Below are 27754 nucleotides of genomic sequence, written 5' to 3'. Positions count from 1 at the left end.
ATCACTTTACCCAAGTCCGTGCCAGAGTTCTGGGAAACTGTTGATTATTAGCCCAACATACTGCAAATCATGAACTTTAAACATGCAATTATTATTAATAATAATAAACATTATTTCCAACAGGAGGACACAGTGGCTGGAAAACCCCAGAGGGACGTCCTGTTTTATCTGCACATTATAATAGGGAAGATAACGACATGGCACAGTATTCTCCAGGAGTAAGCATTGTTACTCGAAATATCCATCACAAACCTAGATCCAGAGATCTTACCAATCAATTATTAGTATGTGATTTATCCAAAGATAATTCACGTACTGTTATCTCAAATGTCCAACCAGGCTGTCATAGAGCTAAATCATCGGGTCCTTCTAATCCTGAGAAACCCTCTCCCAATAAATTGCATTCTTTTCAGGATTCTTTCATAAAAAAACACAACCCAGTTGTACCTCAGAAAACCAGTGAAAAACCCTTTATGTGTTATGTGTGTGAGAAGTCCTTCTTAAGGAAATCGGAGATCATTCGACACCTGAGAATCCACACCGGGGAGAGGCCTTTCTCATGTTCCGAGTGCGGGAAGTCCTTCACCAACAAATCAGAGCTCACAATACACCAGCGAGTCCACACTGGCGAGAAGCCCTTTCCCTGTTCCGAGTGTGGAAAGAGCTTCTCCAATAAGGGGAACCGTGATAAACACATGAGGATTCACACCGGCGAGAAACCGTTTTCCTGTTCAGATTGCGGCAAATGTTTTGCGCAGAAAGTGACACTAATTCTCCACCAGAGAACGCACAACACCTGAGACCGCTGAAAAGCCAATAGTGTAGTATCACAGACTGAATCGTTGTCTACAGAAAAAATGTACCATAAAGACGAGGCAATCTGGAAGGATCAGCCAACTCCTATGGAATACTTTCGTTTATTGTTGTGGTTGTAACCTCTGTTTTTTTTTTTTTTTTTTATTTCATTACTTACAAAAAAATATTTTTTTATTTATAATTTATTGTGCATCTTCATGTCATTTTACAAAAAAAAAATCAAACTTTTTGCACTTCTTCCGGGGATTTCCTCTTCCTCTTGTTATGTTACGCAAGCAAGATTTGCTGGAAATTTCATCAATAAAAGTTTATTTAGTAAGGAAGAGTTTAACCTACTTTTTATGGTTGGAGGTGTCCCCATCGGAGAGATTTATAGTTGTCACTAGGACATGGAAATTTTCTTTATAGAAAACACTAACCCAATTCTCTCTTCTCCTTTAATCTAGTTTTGCTGGGTTTCCATTTTATTTACTGAAGTTCTTTGGAAGGAATGGTTGGGTCCTTGGGTCTCCTTCCTTTTGTTACATAAATATATGCATTTCATAACAGCATTCAAATAAAGTTCTCATTGGTAAACCATAGTGTGGACTGTTTTTGTTTCCGTTATCGCTTGTTCTTCATCAGCGATGATAAGAGGGTGACTTACTGGAACATGGCCTTTGGAGAAGGTTATGTGTTTTCTAACATGTCGATGCTTAGACTTCCCACGCTGATCCTGACTTGCAGATATCTGAAGTAGCTTCCAAAAAGCGGCGGTTCCTGAATTTTCTCAGCACCACTGTGTAACTTTGGTGTCCTTTATCAGGAACATGATGGGTAAGGCTTTCCATCAACAGAAGGTATATTCTGAGAGAGCCAACCCCTTAGATCTGGGCCTCAGGCTGAAGATTCTTCTAGAATGCTGCATATAATATTTATCAGTTCATGGTACAAACTACTGGGGCTAAACTCAGGCATTGGCAAAATGCATTTCTAACAGCCCTCTGGATAGCTCAACAAAGCCTGGCAGATAATATGACTTACTGAAACCCCAAATCACTAGGAAAAATGTGGGACATTAGGACGCTTCTCACATGAGGGGATGGTTACTTTAGGAATATTCTCAGCTACAAAACACAGTGAACACTGGGACTCTTCTCAGCCTTTGAAACACAGGGGGCACTAGGAATCTTCTCAGCTATGAAAAATGGGGGACACTGGGAGTCTTCTCAGCTACAAAATACAGGGTACACTAGGAATCTTCTCAGCTTTGAAACACAGGGGACAATAGGAATCTTCTCATCTACAAATAAAAGGGACACTAGGAATCTTCTCCAATAGGAAACACAGGGGACACTAGGAATCTTCTCAGCTATGAAACACGGGACACTAGGAATCTTCTCCAATAGGTACCACTGGGGACACTAGGACTATTCTCAGTTATGAAACATGGGGGACACTAGGAATCTTCTCAGCTATGAAACACGGGACACTAGGAATCTTCTCCAATAGGTACCACGGGGGACACTAGGACTATTCTCAGCTATGAAACATGGGGGACACTAGGAATCTTCTCAGCTATGAAACACGGGACACTAGGAATCTTCTCCAATAGGTACCACTGGGGACACTAGGACTATTCTCAGTTATGAAACATGGGGGACACTAGGAATCTTCTCAGCTATGAAACACGGGACACTAGGAATCTTCTCCAATAGGTACCACTGGGGACACTAGGACTATTCTCAGCTATGAAACATGGGGGACACTAGGAATCTTCTCAGCTATGAAACACGGGACACTAGGAATCTTCTCCAATAGGTACCACTGGGGACACTAGGACTATTCTCAGTTATAAAACATGGGGGGACACAAGGAATCTTTTAAGCTATGAAACAAAGGGACACTAGGAATCTTCTCTTGGGGTCCTCACTCTAGCTATTATTCAGGCAATGCTTAAGGGAATGAGCCAAGTTTAAATAGAAGGGGAGATAGCCTGGCTAGGCTGGGCGTGTAGCTAACTGAATCAACAGCAGGTGGTTAACCAGTCTTGAACAGCCCTCTGGATAGCTCAACAGAGCCTGGCTGATAATATGACTAAAGCCCCGTACACACGTACCGATTGTCGGCCGAACGATCGGCCGTCTTTTGTCCAGTGCTGTCGTGTTGGTTGAAAAGTGCTCAAGACTGCACACGAATTTTGTTGGCCAACAACAACCAACTTCAGAAGTGATGTCATGTGATGGTTTACTTTCCGTGTGTTTTTTCTTCTCTGAGCATGCCCAGTCTTGCTCATCTTGCTTTTGTCGGCCGAAATCTGTACTGACTGATGAACAATCGGCCGTTCTGGTGTTGGCCTACAAAAATTTTATAGCATGCAGACCAGATTTTGTTCGGCCGATAAGTCGCAATCGGTTGTCGGAAGCATCATACTAACAAGCCGACAATCGGCCGATCGGACGTTGGCCGAATATTTACGGCCGACAATCGGTACGTGTGTACGGGCCTTTACTAAAACCCCAGATCACAGCAAACAATTACATCTTGAAGCAGATACTGGGGATTCTAAATATCTTAAAAGGACTGTCATCAATATAAAACTGAAAAGAAAGGTGCAAATGCCTATTTTGTTACCCACAATGCTCCAGAGACTGCTGGAAATCTGGCATTTTGTGGATTGTCAAACTCCTGGGTCTGCTCACTGGTTACTCCCTTTGACCTCCACCAGTTGTTGCGATGGAGGTCAGCAAGAGGAACCAAGGAGCGCTGCAGGGGGACACAAGACATTAACACTCCTGGAGACGCACTGCCCTGTAGCTGTATCTAAACACTTTCCAACCCACTAATGGCAGCAATTGGACAAACTTCAAGGCCTCCAATCTTCGTTTATAATTTTTTTGGTATAAAATGTCTAGGGAAAGAGGGTTAAGTGTAGAGGATTATGAGGATACCAAAGAACAGCATCAAAAATCTCATCTGATCAGTATTATCTTTATGTCTCAAGCAAATGTAGAACTCTTTATGTCAATAGCTAATGTTCACTCTGCAGGCCCAAGTGGGTAGCTATCTTTAGCATATTTACTGTGGCAGGTTCTCTTCACTGAGTCATCAGGGGTCTTCTAGATATTTAAAGGCAGCCAAAACCCTCAAAGGTAGCAATATGTGGTCCATTACCTGCAGTGTAGTGCATAGGAGATATTAAAGGTCTATTACACCCCTGATGTCTGCTCTGCTCTCCACTGCAGGTAATGGACCACATATTGCTACCTTCAAATGTTCTTCATCCTTTGCCTCAGAGCAGGTTAGAATTTTTCAGGCCTCTCTCACAGACCAATTGTGGACCTTTAAGCCCAAATGGCCAGTTTTCAGAACAGAACTCTTCTTTAGTTTCAGCTTCCTCTCCAGGCAAAAGGCCTAGGAAGCAAATATTGGACCTCTCTTTAGCTGAACCTTTCCCAGGCAGCAGGCCTGGAAGGCAATTACCTCTGGACTCATATCTTCTCCAGGCAAAGCCTGGACCTTTTGTAACATACATTCCCACAAGGCAAAGCCTAAAATTCAAGGGCCCTTGCAGAAGGTCACCTCAAAAATGTATCCTTTTTCTAAGCTCACATCATAGGCACAAACCCTGGAATAAATCTTGAATAGGAAAAGGCCAGCTCAGCCTAGGATCACACTAATGCAGGTCAGGAATGCTTGCTAAATCATGTACTTTCCCAACCCGCCCAGCAAAACCTGCCACTCTTTAGGCTCCGTTCACATGTGAGCGTATGGATCGCGGGCAGAACCGCCGCGGTTCCGCCCGCGATCCGGAGATTTATTGCAAATCGCGGGACGCCTAGCGTTGCCCGTTGATTTGCAATAGCCCCCCAAACGCCGAGCGATGTTGCCGCGATTTCCGCCTGCCGAATCGCGGCAACATCGCGCAAACAAAATCGCGGGACGCAATACGCTCCAAAGAAGTACAAGAGCTTCTTTGGAGCGTATTGCGTCCCGCGATTTTGTTTGCGCGATGTTGCCGCGATTCGGCAGGCGGAAATCGCGGCAACATCGCTCGGCGTTTGGGGGGCTATTGCAAATCAACGGGCAACGCTAGGCGTCCCGCGATTTGCAATAATCTCCGGATCGCGGGCGGAACCGCGGCGGTTCTGCCCGCGATCCAAACACTGACATGTGAATGCAGCCTTAGTGGACACATGTGGGTGCCCTTAATTCTTAAGGCACCCCCATGCATTGCAAATCTCCTACATTTTGGCATGAAACCACATGGGGCTGGACCATGTGATTCTATGTGGCAGAATTAAAAAAAAAAAGGGTCCAGGACTTCTTTACTCACACTTCTGCTGGATGGGCTGCCCTACATGCAGAATGCACAAGTGTGAACCCCCGGGCTTAGGCAGGATCCTTATACCCCCCCCCCCCCCTTCATAAAGATTTCCTCCTCAAAGGCTAAAGCCTCGTACACATGCAACGATTATCGGCCGACCGATCGTCCGACTTTTGTCCAAGTTGTGTTTTGTTGGTTGGAATGTGCCTAGACTGCACACGAATTTTCTCGGCCAACAAAATTTTACTTCAGAAGTGATGTCATGTGTTGGTTTGCTTTCTTTGTGTTTTTTCTTCACTGAGCATGCCCAGACTTGCTCATCAGATTTTTCCCTGTCGAAATCTGTACTGACTGCACGAAAATCGGCCATTGTGTTGATGGCCAACAAAAATTTTATAGTCTGCACACCAGATTTTTTTCGGCCGAAAAGTCGGAGTCGGTTGTCGGAAGCATCATACTAACAAGCCGAAAATCGGCAGATCGGACGTTGGCCAAAAATTCCCTGCCAATTTTCGACGTGTGTGTACGGGGCTTAAGCGGGAAAAAATACTTTCATTCTTGAGAGTTGGGTGCCCTGTTTTAACAAATGGAAATGGAAGGGGTTAGCTGAGGGAAAGGTAAACACTAGGTTACAAACTGAATGTAAAAATTCCCCTTGGAATGGAAGGGGGAACAAAGAATTGCAGTGCAGCACAGAGGACACAACATGGTCTATTAGACCCCTAATGTCCCCTCTGCAGCTAGTGGAGCACACATCGCTACCTTTATGCCTTTTGGCTAACTTTAAATACACTATATTGTCAAAAGTATTGGGACGCCTGCCTTTACACGCACATGAACTTTAAAGAGGAAGTAAACCCTCCTCAGGAAGTTGTACCTATAGGTAAGCCTATATTAAGGCTTACCTATAGGTACTGTAAATATCTCCTAAACATGCACCGTTTAGGAGATATTTACCTTTAATGCAGCCAGTGACGTCACTGGCGCATGCGCTCTGAAGGAACGGCAGATCGTGCCGTTCCTTCAGAGCCCCGTGCCGTGACCGTCGGCTCCCGCGCGCGTGCGCGGGACTAACGTCACCGCGGCTCCGGCCAATCAGATGGCCGGATGCCGCGATCCCGGAAGACGGGCGACTATACATGTCGCCCGTCATACAGGTAAGCGGACGGCACGGCGGGGGCTCGTTCTAAGGTAAGTATTTCATAATGAGCTACTATGCGATGCATACTAGCTCATTATGTGTTTCTCTTTCAGGATGTAAAGAAGAGAAAAATTTTTTTTCTCGGTTTACAACCTCTTTAATGGCATCCCAGTCTTAGACCATAGAGTTCAATATTGAGTTGGCCCACCCTTTGCAGCTATAACAGCTTCAACTTTTCTGGCTGTCCACAAGGTTTAGGAGTTTGCTTTGGGAATGTTTGACCATTCTTCCAGAAACGCATTTGTGAGGTCAGGCACTGATATTGGACAAGAAGGCCTGGCTCGCAGTCTCCGCTCTAATTCCTCCCAAAGGTGTTCTATCGGGTTGAGGTCAGGACTCTGTGCAGGCCAGTCAAGTTCCTCCACCCCAAACTCGCTCATCCATGTCTTTATGGACCTTGCTCTGTGCACTGGTGGGCAGTCATGTTGGAACAGGAAGGGGCCATCCCCAAACTGTTCCCAAAAAAGTTGGGAGCATGAATTTGTCCGAAATGTCTTGGCATGCTGACGCCTTAAGAGTTCCCTTCACTGGAACTAAAGAGCCAAGCCCAACCCCTGAAAAACAACCCCACACCATAATCCCCCCTCCACCAAATGATTTGGACCAGTGCACAAAGCAAAGTCCTCTGGACTCACATGTTCTCCGGGACCAGACCCAGTTTATCATACATCCCCACTAGGCAAAGCCTGGACAGCAAGGACCCTTTGAAAGTCACTCCAAATATTTATCCCCTTCCCCAGCTCACATCACTAAAATATACCCCTCAGTGATTGACCAGGACAGGAAGAATATTTATAACTCTTTACAATGTAACTTCTTACTCCTTCTACTTTAGAACACTCTTCAGAAGTAAGGGAAGTCCTTGGGTTTAGGAGACACCTACCAAACACAAGTAACATAAACTACATTCGGACCAGGGACATTTCAGCTCCAGGCAGGGTCCCTAAACACATATTATACTTGGTTTTGTGGTACACAAGTATAGCAAGCTCTTACAAAGGTGCGGAAGGTGACGGTGATGTCGTTGGGGCAGCAGAGGATGTGAACGCTAGGTACCCCTTACCAGGGCTGCTGTTAGAAATCACGGGGGCCGTACAGCCTACCTGGCAGGACGCCCCCCCCCCCTCCCCCCAAATATTTTAAGACAATTTTTTCACTAAAAATACACTAAAATCATTATTAGCAGACACAAACATAACAGAGAACCTGTGTGAATTAGACAATTAGTTCTTTTTATGTTTTTGGTAGTGGTAGACCATACCAGATGAAGAGGAGAAGAACTAGTCACAACCATTATTACACAAACTAGTCCCTCTTACATTTAGGCGTGGGTATTCAAGCTAAAAGTATATCTTAAGGAAATTATTAAATGGGTGGAAATTACGAAGCTGTTTCACAACCCTTGGAGTGCATCAGATTGTAGGTAAAATTTATATCTGCCTGTGTGTTGCCACCCAGCTAGATGTGGTGTGAAGTCTCCCTCTAGTGGTAGCCAGAGGTATTGCAAGCTGTGACAACTGTTTCATAATTAATTTTACCTTCCCAGAGTATGTTCTCCTTATACCTAGCATAATTACTGGTCTCCCACATCCCTGCACCCTCTGTACCCCTATTAGTGGCAGATTTAAGAACGAGGCACCCCTTTCTCTTCAAACCTGTAGGTACCTAATGAGGATAAGTTCCAATCCAGAGTCTATACTTATGGTTCCAATCCAGAGTCAATACTTATGGTCCCAGTCCAGAGTCCATACTTTCAGTTCCATTGGAGAGTCCATAGTTATGATCCTAGTCCAGAGTCAATACTTATGTTCCCAGTCCAGAGTCCATACTTATGGTCCCATTGCAGAGTTCATACTTATGGTCCCAGTGCAGAGTCCATACTTATGGTTCCAGTCCAGAGTCCATACTTATGGTTCCAGTCCAGAGTCCATATTTATGGTTCCAGTCCAGAGTCCATACTTATGGTTCCAGTCCAGAGTCCATACTTATGGTTCCAGTCCAGAGTCCATACTTATGGTTCCAGTCCAGAGTCCATACTTATGGTTCCAGTCCAGAGTCCATATTTATGGTTCCAGTCCAGAATCCATACTTATGGTCCCATTCCAGAGTCCATACTTATGGTTCCAGTCCAGAGTCTATACTTATGGTTCCAGTCCAGAGTCCATACTTATGGTTCCAGTCCAGAGTCCATACTTATGGTTCCAGTCCAGAGTCTATACTTATGGTTCCAGTCCAGCATCCATACTTATGGTTCCAGTCCAGAGTCCATACTTATGGTTCCAGTCCAGAGTCCATATTTATGGTTTCAGTCCAGAATCCACATTTATGGTTCCAGTTCAGAGTCCAAACTTTTGGTTTCAGTCCATACCAGGGAGGCCCGCAAAGGGAACAAGTCCATTCCTGAAAAAAATGTACATATTCCTTCCGTATGTCAAGCTCCCATACCAGCTCCAAATACTATTAATATATGCTATAATGGAGGTGGAGAGGGCCACACCAAATAAAGAGGGACATACCCAGGCACAACCATTGTTACACTAGCTAGCTCCTTATACATGTGTGCGAACAATTGGAAAGGTGACTAACACAAGTATTCTAGATCACAGGATAGCCTAAAGTAGAACTATAGGCTAAACTTTTTTTCCTTTTTGGATAGAGCAAGAGAGGGTTATAACCCTTGTCAGATTTTTTTTTTTTTGCCATTTGTGTCCCATTGGGGACATTTCCCTTCACTTCCTGTCCCATAGCTAAACAGGAAATGAGAGGGAATTCCTTGGGGACCCCCCAGGCCACTAGAACTAGTGTCCCCATTGGATTTCCCCTCTACTACTTTTCTGGGGACAACCCAACATTTCTCCAACTTTCACTCTCAATTATAAATGGTAAAAACAACAAATAGAGACGGTAACAGAGGACAGCAATAAAAACTGACAGGGGTTCTAATCCCACTCTACTCTATCCAAAAAAAAAAAAAAAAGTTTTGCCTTTAAATATACTTTAAGGAAACTAAGAAATGTGTGGAAATTTTGAGGCTGTTTCACAAAGCCCCGTACACATGGGCAGAATGTCAGGAGACATTTGCCGGTTCAAAAAAATAAATAAACGGCTGACATTCTGCCTGTGTGTATATCAGTCTGTCCGTTTGACCGACTTCTGTCAGATGAGCATGCTGGAGAACCAACATCTGACCGACTCCCGATCAGCGCTCTCAGCCAATGGCAGAACAAAGCAGCTCAGCGGGGGAGATCGCTGAACTAACCTTGCACGGTAAGTACAGCGGCTCCAACCGGAGCTGTCAGTTTTTTCTATGCAACCCACTGGATTGCAAGCATAAAAAAAACTGTAGTGTTTATCCAGCTTAAGAGTGCATCAGATTGTACGTAAGATTTATATCTGCCTGTGTGTGGCCAGCCAGCTAGATGTGGTATGAAGTCTCCCTCTAGTGGTGGCCAGAGGTATTGCAGGCTGTGACAACTGATACATAGTTGATCATACCTTCCCGGAATATGTTCTCCTTATACCTAGCAAGCATACCTACTGGTCTCTCCCTCATCCCTGTACCCTCTGTACCCCTGTTGGTGGCAGATTAGAGACGAGGTACCCCTTTCTCTTCAAACCTGTAGGTACCTAATTAGGATAAGTTCCAATCAAGAGTCCATACTAAGGGATCTTTCACACAGCCCGTCCGTCGGACGGACTCCGTTTTTCTCAGCGGGGGATCGATCCGCCGATCCCCCGCTGAGCAGGAGAATGACAGCTGTTCTCCGCACTGTGTGCGGAGACACAGCTGTCAGAGCCCCATACATCTCTATGGGGGTATCGGATGGGAACGGACCATCAGTCCGTTCTCTTCCGATCCCATCCGATCCGATCCAATGGACGGATGGAAAATAGGGTTTCCATCCGTCCAGATTTGACGGATCGGATCGGGTGTCAGCGGACATGTCTCTGCTGACATCCAATGCCCCATAGGGATGCATGGGGGGACCGTTCAGATCCGCCAAAAAAACAGACAGGCGGATCTGAACGGTCTGCCTGTGTGAAAGGGGCCTTATAGTTCCAGTCCAAAGTCCCTCCTTATGGTTCCAGTCCAAAGTTTATACCTATTGTTCTAGTCTAGAGCCAATACTTATGGTTCCAGTCCAGAGCCTGTACTTATAGTTCCAGTCCAGAGTCTCTCTTTGATGGTTCCATTCCAGAGTCTATACCTATAGTTCAGGTCCAGAGTCCATACATATGGTTCTAGTCCAGAGTCCATACGGTTCTAGTCCAGAGTCCATACATATGGTTCTATTCCAGAGTTCATACATATGGTTCTAGTCCAGAGTCCATACATATGGTTCTAGTCCAGAGTCCATACAGTTCTAGTCCAGAGTCCATACATATGGTTCTAGTCCAAAGTCCAAACTTTTGGTTTCAGTCCATAACAGGGAGGCCCACAACAGAAAAAGTCAATTTCTAAAAAAAAAAAAGTCCATATTCCTTTTTCAAGGCTGCTTCTCTCCCATGTCAAGCTCCCAGCCCCATCTTCAATCATTAACAATATATGCTATCATGGGGGTGGGGAGGACCATACCAAATGAAGAGGGACATAACTAGGCACAACTATTGTTACACTAGCTAGCTCATCTTAGGTGTGTGTTTGTGTGAACAATCGGATTAACACAAGTATTCTAGCTCACAGGATAGCTTAAGAAAACTAGGAAATGTGTGGAAATTACACCAGATTGTACGTAAGATTTATATCTGCCTGTGTGTTGCCAGCCAGCTAGATGTGGTGTGAAGTCTCCCTCTAGTGGTGGCCAGAGGTATTGCTGGCTGTGACAACTGTTTCATAGTTGATTTTACCTTCCCAGACTATGTTCTCCTTATACCTAGCATTACTTCTGGTCTCCCACATCCCTCTGTACCCCTGTTGGTGGCAGATTCAAGAATGAGGTACCCCTTTCTCTTCAAATCTGTAGGTACTTAATGAGGTTTAAGTTCCAATCCAGACTCCATAATTATAGTTTTAGTCCAGAGTCTTTTTTTGGTTCAAGTCCAGAGACAATACTTACGGTTCCAGTCCAGAGTCTATACTTACGGTTCCAGTCCAGAGTCTATACTTACGGTTCCATCCCAGCATCCATACTTACGGTTCCAGTCCAGAGTCTATACTTACGGTTCCAGTGCAGCATCCATACTTATGGGTCCAGTCCAGAGTCTATACTTATGGTTCCAGTCCACAGTCTATACTTACGGTTCCAGTCCAGATTCTATACTTACGGTTCCAGTCCAGAGTCTATACTTACGGTTCCAGTCCAGAGTCTATACTTACGGTTCCAGTCCAGAGTCTATACTTACGGTTCCAGTCCAGAGTCTATACTTACGGTTCCAGTCCAGAGTCTATACTTACGGTTCCAGTCCAGAGTCTATACTTATGGTTCCAGTCCAGAGTCTATACTTACGGTTCCAGTCCAGAGTCAGTACTTACGGTTCCAGTCCAGAGTCTATGCTTACTGTTCCAGTCCAGAGTCTATACTTATGGTTCCAGTCCAGAGTCAGTACTTACGGTTCCAGTCCAGAGTCTATACTTATGGTTCCAGTCCAGAGTCTATACTTACGGTTCCAGTCCAGAGTCAGTACTTACGGTTCCAGTCCAGAGTCTATGCTTACTGTTCCAGTCCAGAGTCTATACTTATGGTTCCAGTCCAGAGTCAGTACTTACGGTTCCAGTCCAGAGTCTATAATTATGGTTCCAGTCCAGAGTCAATACTTACGGTTCCAGTCCAGAGTCTATACTTAAGGTTCAAGTCCAGAGTCTATACTTACGGTTCCAGTCCAGAGTCTATACTTAAGGTTCCAGTCCAGAGTCTATACTTACGGTTCCAGTCCAGAGTCTATACTTACGGTTCCAGTCCGGAGTCTATACTTAGGGTTCCAGTCCAGAGTCTATACTTACGGTTCCAGTCCAGAGTCTATACTTACGGTTCCAGTCCGGAGTCTATACTTACGGTTCCAGTCCAGAGTCTATACTTACGGTTCCAGTCCAGCATCCATACTTATGTTCCAGTCCAGAGTCTATACTTAGGATTCCAGTCCAGAGTCAATACTTACGGTTCCAGTCCAGAGTCTATACTTACGGTTCCAGTCCAGCATCCATACTTATGTTCCAGTCCAGAGTCTATACTTATGGTTCCAGTCCGTACCAGAGAGGTCCTCAAAGGGAAGAAGTCCATCCCTCAAAAAACATACCTATTCTTCCCCCAAAGCTGCTTCTCTGCCATGTTAGCACTCCCCCCGAGCTCTACTCACTATTAATAAATGCTAGCATGGGGGTGGAGAGGACCATACCAAATGAAGCAGGGCTTAACTAAGCACAACCATTGTTACACCAACTAGCTCCTCTTACATGTGAATGTATGAACAATCGGAAAAGTGATTAACAAGAATATTCAAGCTCAATATGTGATAATTACGAGGCTGCTTCCCAACCCTAAAGCCCCGTACACACGATCAGATTATCGAACGATCTGCCATCCATTTTTTGTGGCATGCTAGTCTGATGTGGAAAGTGAAGAGGTTACATACGAAAATTCCCATACGAGAGAATTCTACTTAAGAAGTGATGTCATGTTTTGAATTGTTTTGTATGTGCTCTTTCGTTTCTGAGCATGCCTAGTCTTGTTCTTACGATTTTTTTCGGACAAAAACTGTACTAATGAGACGAAAACGTTGTGTTGACATACAATAAAAATTTTATAGCCTGCACATCCAGTTTTTGTCGTCCGAAAACTCGTAGTCGGCTGTCGAAAGCACTATACTAACAATCCGAAAATTGGCAGATCGTTCGTCGGACGAAATTTTCCTTCCGATTTTCGTATCGTGTGTACGGGTTTTTAGAGGATTGCATGTAAGATTTGTATCTGCCTGTGTGTGGCCACCCAGCTAGATGTGGTATGAAGTCTCCCTCTAGTGGTGACCAGAGGTATTGCAGGCTGTGACAAAAGATTCATAGTTGATTTTACCTTCTATGAAAAGGAGTATGTCCTTTTTATACTTCACGTATCAACTGGTCTCCCTCATCCCTGTACCCTCGATTCAACTCTAGGTACCCCTTATTCTTCAAACCTCCAGGTACTCAATGAGTACTGTATAAGCTCCTATTGGCGGCCATGTTATTGTAGCTCAAATATGAAGACATGTTGGCATACAACTAAACGCACATGTCACATGCCCCAGAAATTCATCCTGCTCCCAGCTGCTTGCAGTTTTTGGTGACACAGAGCAGCCTGCCTTTTACCCACGATGCCTGAGCGTTGGGGGGATGGGCACTATTGTTGTAGGAAGTGAATGGAACAGAGTTGGGAGCAATGGAGGCAAACTGCACCAACCTGACGGAGAGGATATTACAGCTCACCCTGGAGATCATCTACTTGCTGACCGGGGAGGTGAGGAGGATTCTGGGAGCACCGCCAACATGTTTGGTTCATCATTTTTGATTGATACCGGACAGAAATTATGACTTTCCTTCAGTTTTATTTGAAATCATTGGGAAGTGTCTAATAGACATATTTTTGTTTACTTTTTTTATTTGTAACAGTTGTTACCTAATATATATAGTGCGCTTCCCCAGTGCGCACGGGAATGGTGGTGCCAAAACGGTGCAAAAACGTGGTGGGGCCATTCGTTGTTCGTGGCACCCCTTCACGCATCTGCTAACACACATGTTTTTGCGTGCAACAAAACGCATGGTGCTGCGGCACCAGGCAGTTCAGCGCGGCGTGATTTTGCAAAAGGGTCGATGGGTTTCTCGCACGTAGGGCAGTCCTTGAAAAGAGTGGGCTACCCAATGTGCTCGCTCCCGAGCCCTGCTCTCTGCGTCCATAAGACACTAAGGGGTTGATTTACTAAAGGCAAATAGACTGTGCACTTTGCAAAGTGCAGTTGCACCAGAGCTTAGTAAATGAAGTAAAGCTTCACTTTCCAAAGAATACCCAATCATGTGCAAGGAAAATGAACAAATAAGCATTTTTGCTTGCACATGATTGGATGCTGGAAGTAAGCAGAGCCTCTGCTCATTTACCAAGCTCTGGAGCAACTGCAGTCTATTTGCTAGTGATCGACCGATATCGTTTTTTTACCGCCGATAATGATATTTGTAGGGTGAACTTATACTGGAACCTCTAACCCCCCCCCCCCCCCCCCGCCCCAAGGTCCTGCTATACCGGAGTCCCACGATCTCCCGATGTGAGACATCGGGTCGCCGATTTACCGACCCGGGCATTTGGAATCCCTGCGGCTTTCGCCCCTCTTCTCCAGCACTGACAGGACAGGATAGGCGGGTTCTGATTGGTCAGCGCAGTCAATGTGATGGCACAGACCAACTAGGATGCCTTCTATCTGTACATGCTGGGAGGTATGTATAGGATTTTACTGTCCTTCAGTAAAAGTGCCCCATGGTGCCCCATCATTGGTGTCAGTGGGAGCAATAGTGCCCCATCATTGGTGTCAGTGGGAGCAATAGTGCCCCTGCCCCATCATTGGTGTCAGTGGGAGGAATACTGTCCCATCATTGGTGTCAGTGGGAAGAATAGTGTCCCATCATTGGTGTCAGTGGGAGGAATAGTGCCCCATCATTGGTATTCGTGGAAGGAATAGTGCCCCATCATTGGTGTTAGTGGGAGGAATAGTGCCCCATCATTGGTGTCAGTGGGAGGAATAGTGCCCCATTATTGGTGTCAGTGGAAGGAATAGTGCCTCCATCGTTGGTGTTGGTGGGAGGAATAGTGCCCCATCATTAGTATCCGTGGAAGGAATAGTGCCCCCATCGTTGGTGTTGGTGGGAGGAATAGTGCCCCATCATTCGTATCCGTGGAAGGAATAGTGCCCCATTCATTGGTGTTAGTGGGAGGAATAGTGCCCCATCATTAGTATCCGTGGAAGGAATAGTGCCCCCATCGTTGGTGTTGGTGGGAGGAATAGTGCCCCATCATTCGTATCCGTGGAAGGAATAGTGCCCCCATCATTGGTATCAGTGGGAGGAATAGTGCCCCATTGTTGGTATCAGTGGGAGGAATAGTGCCCCATCATTGGTATCCGTGAAAGGAATAGTGCCTCATTGTTAATGTCAGTGGGAGGCATAGTGCCTCATTGTTGGTGTCAGTGGGAGGCATAGTGCCCCATTGTTGGTGTCAGTGGGAGGCATAGTGCCCCATTGTTGGAGTCAGTGGGAGGCATAGTGCTCCATTGTTGGTGTCAGTGGGAGGCATAGTGCTCCATCTTTGGTGTAAGTGGAATGAATAGTGTCCTATTGTTGGTATCAGTAGAAGGAATAATGTCCAACCATTGGTGTGAGTGTGAAGAATAGTGCCCCATCGTTGGTGTCAGTGGGAGGCATAGTGCCCCATCGTTGGTGTCAGTGGGAGGAATAGTGCCCCATCGTTGGTGTCAGTGGGAGGCATAGTGCTCCATCTTTGCTGTCAGTGGAATGAATAGTGTCCCACCATTGGTGTCAGTGGGCAGAATAGTGTCCTATTGTTGGTATTAGTAGAAGGAATAATGTCCAACCATTGGTGTGAGTGTGAAGAATAGTGCCCCATTGTTTGTGTCAGTGGGATTTTCTCGTCACTGCAGTCGAAAATGAACGTTCATATAACCCCACTAATGAGTAGAGAAACAAAAAGACATTCCTACAACTAAAAATGTCAAACAAAATTCTGCTAGTTTATACCCAGCTTTACACGATTTGTACAAAGAGGGACTATAGATGCAAGAAGTTGCAGTTGGATGTCCTGCTCTCTGACTGATATTGTCTTAGCAGAGAAGTAACTGATAGGTGTGACTGGAAACAAAACTAAGGCTTATATGCAAATATGAGAAGAAATATCCTTCCTCTGAAAGTGAGATACAGTCGATCAAATCCTAGCAAAGAGGGATGGTGATGACAGCAGGTAAGCTTCTGTTGTTGCGGAATGTATATAGTGATTGCTGATCTCTCTCCACAGCATAACATAGTTGTGAAGAAGACGTTGGGAGATGGAAAGAACTCCATTATGGTTCCTCTACATTCTTTACTGGTTCCAGAAAGAAACAATGAGAAGAAGATTTTGGAAGTCACCCAGAAGATCATTGGGCTCCTGATGGGAGAGGTGAGCGGTGCCGGGAATTCTGGGACATTATCCAGTAACAGACAAGGGATGTGTCTGGATAGTGACTGTATCATTGTGTGTGTCAGTCAGATTCCTTTAAGGTGTTAGGTTGTCTACATGGAAGTGCTGAGGCAATTATACTACTTTGTTTTATATTTATATTCAGAGTGGAAACTGGAGCAAGTTTAAAGTTAGGATCAAAGAAGAGATAAAAGAAGAAGAGGAGGAGGATGGTGTGATGAAGGAGCAGGAGAGTTTAGAAGGATACAAGGATCTCTACAAGGACGTTATGATGGAGAATCAGCCACCCCTCACATCACCGGGTAAGAGGAGACTTTATTGTAAAGGAGAGAGCAGTACGGAGGGTCCACCTAGATCCCCCATCATCTGATAAACACATAGAAACAATGTATTCAGTCAGTGTGTGTGTTTTCTACAGATGGATCCAGTAATGGGAACCCACCAGAGAGATGTCCCCGTCCTCTGTATTCCCGGGATTCCACACTGGAAGGTCACACCATCCCTCACCATCATCAGGTAGGTGGGACTGAGAATGTCCAACTCAAACTTGGCTCTAAACTGCAGTAGGTTCTATGTAGTCTTGGGATAATAGTGCTCACAATTATTTTGTAATTTTAGAGAGAAGAAGTGATGGGTATAAAAATTGTGATTAAAGAGGAAGAAGAGGCAATTGTGATAGATGATCAGCTGCCTATAAAAGAAGATCAAATGATGGTGACGGTTACCGAGGAGGAATCTTCTCTGGATGTCAATATAGGTAAGAATTATGTGCAAAAAAATGCAACACTTCACTTTGTCATTAGTTTACATTCTTACTTCAATGTATTTTTGATCAAATTTGGGTATGCAAATTGACTAAAAAGGAAGAAAAAACAGAAATCTGTCAAACACATTTTTAGACGGGGTGTGCTTCCTATTTGAAGGAATAATTTTGACTTGTTATGATATGATGAAAAAGTATCCAGCGAACCTATACGGCATCCCATGCAGTGGAAATACCTTACACCCTATGAAAGACCCATCTCCATTCCTCAATATAACGTCATGTTCCCAACACATGAGGAGGAGATACTGTACACCATATGAAAGGTCCATCTCCATTCCTCAATATAACGTCATGTTCCCAACAAATGAGGAGGAGATACTGTACACCATATGAAAGGTCCATCTCCATTCCGCAATATAATGTCATGTTCCCAACAAATGAGGAGGAGATACTGTACACCATATGAAGGGTCCATCTCCATTCCTCAATATAACGTCATGTTCCCAACACATGAGGAGGAGATACTGTACACCATATGAAAGGTCCAGCTCCATTCCTCAATATAATGTCATGTTCCCAACAAATGAGGAAGAGATACTTTACACAATATGAAAGGTCCATCTCCATTCCTCAATATACCGTCATATTCCCAACAAATTAAGTGGAGATACTGTACACCATATGAAAGGTCCATCTCCATTCCTCAATATAACCTCATGTTCCCAACAATTGAGGAGGGGATACTGTACACCATATGAAAGGTCCATCTCCTTTCCTCAATATAACGTCATGTTCCCAACAAATGAGGAGGACATACTGTACACCATATGAAAGGTCCATCTCCATTCCTCAATATAACATCATGTTCCCAACAAATGAGGAGGAGATACTGTACACCATATGCAAGGTCCATCTCAATTTCTTAATATAATGTCATGTTCCCAACAAATGAGGTGGAGGAAGGTCCATCCATGTTCCTCACATATCAAGTGGCATTAGTGTATGTACAACTTCCCATATGCTATAGTTGCTTTTGTTGCATGTTATTATGTCTCTACCTAATTCCATGCCAAAGATCTGGGTAACAGTGGACTTCTAGATCAAAATTTAGTATTCCAAACTGCAAAACATGAACAATAAAGATGCTGGTGATGATGATGATGATGATGATGATGATGATTATTATTATTATTAAAAAATATTTCCAACAGAAGGGCACAGAAGGTGGAATATTTTATCTGCACATTATAACAAAGACAATAATGACGTGGCGCACCATTCTCCGGGAGTAAGCTTCGTTACTCAAAATAAACATCACAAACTTAATCATATGGTAAGCTCAACAAATCAGTTTTATTTCTGAGAATTCCAAATATAAACCATGTTCTATAATCTCCAATGTCCAATGCAGATAAATCTCCAGATCTTTCTAATTGCGAGGAATCTTCTAATAATTTGTATCCTTTTCAGGATTGTGAAAATGCATTACTAAAAAACCATGACCTGGTTGTACATCAGAGAACCCACACCAGTGAAAAACCCTTTTCATGTTCCGAATGTGAGAAGATCTTCATAAGGAAATCGGGACTTGCTCAACACCGGAGAACCCACACCGGGGAAAAACCGTTTTCATGTTCTGTTTGTGGAAAGTGTTTCAAAGAGAAATCGCAACTCAATAGACACCATAGAGTTCACACTGGTGAGAAGCCCTTTTCTTGTTCCGAGTGTGGAAAGTGCTTCTCCGATAAAGGGAATCGTGATAAACACATGAGAATTCACACCGGTGAGAGGCCGTTTTGCTGTCCGGAATGCGGTAAATGTTTTGCACAGAAAGTGACACTAATCATCCACCAGAGAACACACAATACCTGAGGCTGATGAAAAACTGATGGTGGAGTTTCACAGAATAAATTGTTATGCTCCTAGAACAATCGAACAATAAAGGCGAAGCAGTCTGGAAGGATCAGCCAACCCATGTGGAATATTTTAATTTTATCGTTGTTTGATCTTCATTATTTAAAAACTAGTATGTTTTTTTTATATATCATTTATTGCTCATCTCCGTGTTGTAGTTTGTCTTAAAACTCAGACTTTTTGTCCATTCTGGGGACTTGCCCCCTCTTCCTGTTGTGTCATGAAAGAAAGAATTGAAGAGACATCTCCCCAAGAAGTTTTCAATATTCCCATCCCAAACGTTCCTGGAATGTCTTCAAAAGTAACGGGTGCTGCAGCAACTTCCACCTGGAAACATCACAGGTCAGTGCACATGTCTGCCAGCACACTTCAAGATCATCAAGTTTCATTCAAAGCTTTTACTGAAGATTGATCACATCACAAAGGACCAAGTGCAATGTTTCAAAGCCGCGCTCAACATGTTTCGGAGCAGTGCCTGACGAAGGGGTCCTGTGCAGCTCCGAAGCACTGCACTTGGTCCTTTGTGATTATTCTTTAAAAAAAGCTTCGGAAGAAACTTGATGATCCGTGGTTTGCTGGAAAATATGTGCACTGACCAACAGTCTCCAGTTGGTAGTGGCTGCAGCACTCAGGACTGGAGACATCACAGATCAGTGCACATATTTGTCAGCACAACATGGATCATCAAGTTTCATCAGAAGCTGTTATTGAAGAATGACCACATCACAAAGGACCAAGTGCACCACTTCGGGGCCACGCAGGACCCCTTTGTCAGGCATGTGATGAGGAAGAGGGTCCTGTGTGGCTCCGAAACGCATCAAGCGTGGCTCCAAAACGCTGCACTTGGTCCTTTGTGATGTGATCATTCTTCAATTAGAGCTTTGGACAAAACTTGATGATCCATGGTGTGCTGGCAAACATGCACTGATCTCCGCATGAAGGACAGTCAGGGGTGTCACTAAAACTATTTATTTAGGCATGTGATGATGAAGGGGTCCTGCGTGGCTTTAAAACGCATCCTGTGGAGCTCTGAAACATTGAACTTGGTTCTCTGTAATGTGATTATTCTTCAATAAGAGCTTTGAATGAAACTTGATGATCTATGGTGCACTGACCAACATTCTCCAGTAGGTAGTGGCTGCAGCACCCAAGACTGGAGGCATCACAGATCAGTGCACATTTTTGCAAGCACACCCCAATCATCAAGTTTCGTCCAAAACTTTTCTTGGAGAATGTTCACGTCACAAAGGACCAAGTGCAAAGTTTCGGGGCCGTGCAGAACCCCTTTGTTAGGCATGCAAAGACGAAGGGAGTCCTGCCTGGCCCAAAACGTTGCACTTGGTCCTTTTGTGATGTGATCAGTCCTCAATACGAGCTTCGGACGAAACTTGATCCATGCTGTGCTAGCAAACGTGCACTGATCTCCCCAAGAAGGACATGGGTGTCAATAAAACTATTTAGTAGAGGTGAAGAGCTTGATCTGCTTTCTATGTCTCTATGTTTTATTTATATTTTATTGAGGGGATAAAAAATGGATGGGGAGTAGGGGTATTATGGGATGCCCTTTTGACTTAAGAAAACTCTTCGGGGAAAACTCTTTCCATATACAGCTATACACAATCTCTATGTTCACTCCTCTTCTTCCTTCAGCACTCGCTTGCAAAAACAGACTCAGCTGGGACACTTTTAAGTGGATCTGGAAAAGCACTCAACCAGACCAAAGCAAGAGGCCTTTGCAGGCAGGGATCCCGGGCCCCTTTGGTTGTGTAGCAAATTCCAGTGCCCAGCCTTGTGGCTACTGATCCCAGCACCACCTCTTCAGGCACTGGCAACCTGCCTGGCTGCAGCTGCCCCTTTCACTAGCCCTCCTGGCTAATTTTTCTCTGTCCACCAAGACTGACACCACAGTCCTCCCAGACTGCACACTCACCAGCCCACCCAGCTGACTCTCCTGGAGAACTCCTAGACGTGCTGACCTGGTTCCGCTGCCCTTTCACTTGCTCCCGTGAATCCAGGAAGGATATCCTCCATGTTTTTAGAGGGTCCCTCCTGCACTGGAGCCCCAGGCCCGAGGTTACTCCCCCAGACTAGGGGACACCCCAAAGGGCCACAACAGCCTCCTCAGCACTCCTTCTCCATCTTACACCCGACTGCCCCTGCTGGCATTACCAAAGTGTATTTAAGAGGTTTAAGCCCATTTGCTGGGGATTGGCTGGGGCCCTCATCAATACTCCAAACAGCTCTTAGACTCCACCCTCTACTTCTGGAAGCTTCTCCAAGGTTCCAGAGAGCAGGGGCGTTACCAGAGGTGCTGCTTGATGAGTCATCCAGCCTCCCAGACCCAGATTCAACCCAGGCTTTCAGCCAGGCCAATTTGCCTACACTAACAACTATGTACAACCTATTTTAGCACCTAACTAGAGGGTGCTACATATGTACTGTTACCACTGATCGGATCATAAATACTTGTTCCTCATCAGCAGCATCATGAGGGTAAACTTAGTGGAACTTGTTTTTATGGAGAAAGTTATTTGTTTTGTAAGTGAAGAGAAAGTAAATAGATGTAGAGCCACCTCAGTAGGAGCCGCAAGGTAGGTTGCCTGGATTATTTTTCCCCAATAGTTTCCTTACAGAACAACACACAGTCCAATCACTTTTCAGGCTTATTAACCAGTCTAGGGGTGTGCTTTTTCTGATGCTTTAAGAACTTGGATTGGTAGTGGGTAATGGTAGGATAGTCCAGTAACCCTGGGCAACTATTTCAGGACACTGAACGTTTTCCTGTACAAATATTTGACAAGCCCTTGAACAAATAAAGGGTGGACTAAGCCTTGTAGTAGCAACTTCACGAGATTTATCTTCCTATCTCTGGACAGTCCAAGCAAAGTCCTTTCACTAAGAATTACATAGACTGAGATCAGCAGGCATGCTGGTACATGTATTTCCATTCCTTTTTTGAGGTTCTTCTGTTACCTGTTATCCCACAAGACTTGTTTTCAAAACCAGTTAACTACATGCTGTTGATTCAGTTAGCTACTCACTCTGCCCAACCAAACCATCTAGAGCTGACCATACATGGGTCAGTTTTTATGTACAACCACCGGGTTGAATAAATAAAAACTGGCCTGATTCCCCAAACCACACATTAAATGTGGATGTGGGAATCCCCCCGCTGTGTCATTGTATTTTTACAGCAGGAAGACTCCCCCGCCATCAAAAATACACTGATTAGCACTGCAGGCTATTGCTTGCAGTGCTGATTGAGCAGGTCAAATCCAACAGGGCAGTTTATCAGAAGTTGATTGACTTCTGTTCATCCATAGTGGCCACATGGATCAAATTTTGGACAGTTTCCTACTGAACCAGTGGAATTTTGATCTATGTATGGCCAGCTTCATTCTCTGTCCTGGCACTAGGAACACTGGCTGTTGCTCAGGCAAAACCTAAGGGAATGAGCCCGGCCTAAAGTGTTAGTTCACCGTTACAGAAAAAAGGTAAAGGTGAACTAACACTGTACACCCGCCCCACTCCCACTGTACTTACCAATTAGGTTGCAGAATTGTCAGCACCCCCGCAGCTGCTCCAGCAGTCCAGGGATTTGAAACCCCTGCTCTTCTCCTTGACGGACCAGATTGATTCACTGTGAGGGCACTGGCCACTCAGATCTGGTCCATCGCAAAAGTGGTGCACAGAGAAGGAAAAGAGCGGGGATTGCAAATCCCTGGACTGATGGAGTGGCCGTGCTAACAGCTTGATAACTCCTGGGGTAAGTGCAGTGGGGACTGGGGGATGGGGAAGTTGTCTAGTGTTCATATTCACATTTTTTCTGTAAAGATGAACTAACAATTTAGGCTGGGCTAATTCCCTTAGGCTTTGCCTAAGCAATAGCTAGTGTTCCTAATGCCAGATCCTTCAAGGATTTCCACAAAGATTCCCTGTGACCCCCGTTTCCTAGTCTAGAAGATTCCTAGCAAAGATTCTTAGTGTGCCTCAATTAATAGTGGAGAAGATTACCCCCAGTGCTTCCTCGTGTCACTGACTTCCAGAGAAGATTCCTAGTGTACCCCCAATGCTTCCTCATGTCCTTGTCTTCCTGAGAAGATTCATAGTGAACCCTGAAAGCTTCCTCGTGTCCTTGTCTTCTTGAGAAGATTCATAGTGAACCCTGAAATCTTCCTCATGTCCTTGGCTTCCAGAGAAGATTCCTAGTGGTTTTTAAAAAATGGCTTCAACTTGGTCTCCTCCTCATAGGAGAACCCCTACTAACATGTTGCGTCTCTATAAAGAAAAGGAACAGAGGACGCACCAGCCTAGTGCATTACCTTTGCTACAATTCATTATTTTAAAAAGTGTATAAAATATACTCACAAACGAATAAATATGTCAAGCAAAATATAGTCCACCAGATGCTCCACCCAGCATGATCTGGCAAGTACCAATTGTGGAATGAGTCCAAAATCTGATGCGTTTCGAGGGATGTCCCCCCTTCTTCAGAGCTGATTTAGCTCTTTTTTAAAAAATGTTTAAAGCGTCGCCTATGGAATTTTTTTAAGTACCGTAGTTTGTTGCCTTTCCATGAGCGTGCGCAAAGCGTAACATGTTAATTATCTATTTACTTGGCGTAACATCATCTATATGTTTGATATGTTGATAAATGCGACTTTTATATTGGGTTTGTGTGCAATAAAATTCATTAAAGAGGAAGTAAACCCCCCTCTGACACTTCCACTTATAGGTTAGCCTATGATAAGGCTTACCTATAGGTACTGTAAATATCTCCTAAACATGTACCGTTTAGGAGATATTTACCTTTCATGCAGCCAGTGACGTCACTGGCGCATGCGCTCTGAAGGAACGGCCGATCGTGCCGTTCCTTCAGAGCCCCGTGCCGTGACCGTCGGCTCCCGCGCGCGTGCGCGGGAGTGATGTCACTGCGGCTCCAGCCAATCAGATGGCCGGATGCCGCGATCCCGGAAGACGGGCGACTGGACATGTCGCCCGTCATAGAGGTAAGCGAGCGGCGCGGCGGGGGCTCGTTCTAAGGTAAGTATTTCATAATGAGCTAGTATGCGATGCATACTAGCTCATTATGTCTTTCTCTTTCAGGATGTAAAGAAAAAAAAAAAATTTCTCGGTTTACAACCACTTAATAAGGTGTATTTTTTCCCCAAAAAACCTGCGCAAATACCACGCGACATAAAATGATCGGTGTTGCAATTTTTATATTTTATAGGGCTTCTGCAAGAAAAAATGTATATAACTTTTACATTATCTTACAAAAGTTAGTACACCCCTCACATGTTTGTAAATATTTTATTATATCTTTTCATGTGACAACAAGAAATGACACTTTTCTACAATGTAAAGTAGTGAGTGTACAGCTTGTATAACAGTGTACATTTGCTGTCCCCTCAAATAACTCAACACACAGCTATTAATGTCTAAACCGCTGGAAACAAACGTGAGTACACCCCTAAGTGACAATGTCCACATTGGGCCCAATTAGCCATTTTCCCTCCCTCCCTCCGTTGGTGTTATAAGAACTCAGGTGTGAATGGGGAGCAGGTGTGTTAAATTTGGTGTTATCGCTCTCACTCTCTCATACTGGTCACTGGAAGTTCAACATGGCACCTCATGGCAAAGAACTCTCTGAGGATCTAAAAAAAAAGAAATGTTGCTCTATATAAAGATGGCCTAGGCTATAAGAAGATTGCCAAGACCCTGAAACTGAGCTGCAGCTTGGTGGCCACGACCATACAGCAATTTAACAGGACATGTTCCACTCAGAACAATATAAACGATAATACAAAAAGTGGGCACCTCCCCCCACCTATAACAGGTCTTGATAGTAAGGAGCACTGGAAGGGCAAAAAAGCAAGGGGATTTCCAGTCACTACTTACTAACCAGCCAGCGACCAACCAAATTAACCTGTCTAACAGTATGCATTAAAAACAGGGGTTTAGTAGCACACATCAAAGGTAGAGTTAGGGTCTGCAGATATCAGGGTGTCTTGCCGTGGCCTGCAGCTTACGCATGTATTTGCAAAGGTGTGCAACTAAACCCCTGTTTTTAACGCATCCTGTTAGACAGGTAATTTGGTTGGTCGCTGGCTGGTTGGTAAGTAGTGACTGGAAATCCCCTTGCTTCTTTGATCTGCGTTTACCCTTCCAGTGCTCCTTACTATCAAGACCAGTTATAGGTGGGGGAGGTGACCACTTTTTGTATTATCGTTGATATTGGTCAGGCAACGCACAGACACCTTTGCTGCCATTGTGCAATGTGCTGGGTGTTCAGTGTGACCCTGCGACTTTAAGGAGGGGTGAGCTCCCTCCAGTCACCTGTCCTCCATCTATCCATTAGAATACATGTGCTCTCACTGTGGAGACTCTTTAAAGGTAAAGTTAGGGTCTACAGATATCAGGGTGCCTTGCCATGGCCTGCAGCTTATGCATGTTTTGGAAATGTGTGCTCCTAAACCCCTGTTTTTAAAGCATCGATGGCTGGCTGGTTGGTAAGTAGTGACTGGAAATCCCCTTGCTTTTTTGATCCACTCAGAAAAGGCCTCGCCATAGTCGACCAAGGAAGTTGAGTGCATGTGCTCAGCGTCATATCCAGAGGTTGTCTTTGGGAAATAGACATATGAGTGCTGCCAGCATTGCTGCAGAGGTTGAAGGGGTGGGGGGTCAGCCTGTCAGTGCTCAGACCATACGCCGCACACTGCATCAAATTGGTCTGCATGGCTGTTGTCCCAGAAGGAAGCCTCTTCTAAAGATGATGCACAAGAAAGCCTGCAAACAGTTTACTGAAGACAAGCAGACTAAGGACATGGATTACTGGAACCATCTCCTGTGGTCTGATGAGACCAAGATAAACTTTTTTGGTTCAGATAGTGTGAAGTGTGTTTGGCGGCAACCAGGTGAGGAGCACAAGGATAAGCGTGTCTTGCCTACAGTCAAGCATGGTGGTGGGAGTGGCATGGTCTGGGGCTGCATGAGTGCTGCCGACACTGGGAGCTACAGTTCATTGAGGGAACCATGAATGCCAACATGTACTGTGACATACTGAAGCAGAGCATGATCCCCTCCCTTCTGAGACTGGGCCGCAGGGCAGTATTCCAACAAGATAACGACCCCAAACACATCTCCAAGAAGACCACTGCCTTGCTAAAGAAGCTGAGGGCAAAGGGGATGGACTGACCAAGCATGTCTCCAGACCTAAACCCTATTGAGCATCTGTGGGGCATCCTCAAATGGAAGGTGGAGGAGCGCAAGGTCTCTAACATCCACCAGCTCCGTGATGTCGTCATGGAGAAGTGGAAGAGGACTCCAGTGGCAACCTGTGAAGCTCTGGTGAACTCCATGCCCAAGAGGGTTAAGGCAGTGCTGGAAAATAATGGTGGCCACGCAAAATATTGACACTTTGGGCCCAATTTGGACATTGTCACTTAGGGGTGTCCTCACTTATGTTACCAGCGGTTTAGACATTAATGGCTGTGTGTTGAGTTATTTTGAGGGGACAGCAAATGTACACTGTTATACAAGCTGTACACTCACTACTTTACATTGTAGCAAAGTGTCATTTCTTCAGTGTTGTCACATGAAAAGATAGAATAAAATATTTACAAAAATGTGAGGGGTGTACTCACTTTTGTGAGATATTGTAGATTGTAGGCTCCATGAGCAGGGCTCTTCTATTCCTTCTGTGTTGTAACTGTACTGGCCCCCCTTTACATTGTAAACGATATAAAGCCCGTATAATAATAATAATGATGAAAATAATAATGATCATAAAAATAATAATGATGATGATAATAATAATGATAATAATAATGATGATGATGATAATAATGATAATGACAATAATAATAATATTGATGATGATGATGATAATAATAATGATAATGACAATAATAATGATGATGATAATAATAATGATGATGAGGATGATGATGATGATGATAATAATAATGACAATAATAATAATAATAATGATGATGATGATAATAATGATAATGACAATAATAATAATATTGATGATGATGATGATAATAATAATAATAATAATAATAATAATAATAATAATAATAATAATAGGGTTCCAAGTAATTTTATAGCAAAAAAAAGTAGATTTTTACATGTAGGAGAGAAGTGTCAGAATTGCCCGGTCGGCAACCATAGTTGATCACCCATATATTATAATTTGCGCTGTGGAACACATGGATATAAAACTCTACGGAAGTCGTCAATGGGGCAGTGGAGGATTTGAACGCTAGGTGCCCCTTTCTCCTCATTCCTGAGGATAATAAGCTCCTGGGGGCAGCCATTTTATTGTAGCTCATACATGAAGACATTCTAGCATGTAACTAAATAAACACGTCACTTGCTTTAGAAATTTCTCCTACACTCAGCTGATGGTAACTTTTGGTGGATTCCATTAAAAGTCCTCAGGTTTGAGCAATTCTGAACCAGAGTGTTCCTCCAAGTCTCCAGGGCTACAACAAAATGGCCGAAAAGAACCAATCACAGAGGGCCTGCCTTTTATTCATTATACTGACCGTTTGGGGGGAGGGGGATGGGCACAATTGTTGCAGGAAGTGAAT

At 44.4% G+C, this 27754-nt stretch overlaps 1 protein-coding gene across 1 annotated transcript in view; it reads left to right on the top strand.

The window, feature by feature from the left end:
* The window catches only part of LOC309564392 (uncharacterized protein), a 135317-nt gene extending 115954 nt beyond the window's left edge, over positions 1-19363 (top strand). The window contains exons 30-38 of the mRNA XM_082269021.1: positions 124-787; positions 1366-1484; positions 4041-4096; positions 16256-16453; positions 16620-16776; positions 16893-16994; positions 17097-17231; positions 18452-18573; positions 18711-19363. Coding sequence (XP_082125147.1) covers positions 124-787; positions 1366-1484; positions 4041-4096; positions 16256-16453; positions 16620-16776; positions 16893-16994; positions 17097-17231; positions 18452-18573; positions 18711-19112 — 1955 coding nt within the window. The 3' untranslated portion in view covers positions 19113-19363. The remainder of the gene's footprint in view (positions 1-123; positions 788-1365; positions 1485-4040; positions 4097-16255; positions 16454-16619; positions 16777-16892; positions 16995-17096; positions 17232-18451; positions 18574-18710) is intronic.
* Positions 19364-27754: the final 8391 nt, after the last annotated feature.

Source organism: Pelophylax lessonae (assembly GCF_965119305.1).
Source record: "Pelophylax lessonae genome assembly, chromosome: 9".
Classification (NCBI taxonomy): domain Eukaryota; kingdom Metazoa; phylum Chordata; class Amphibia; order Anura; family Ranidae; genus Pelophylax; species Pelophylax lessonae.
Note: the sequence above shows the minus strand (reverse complement) of the source record. Positions and strands in the feature narration are given on the sequence as shown.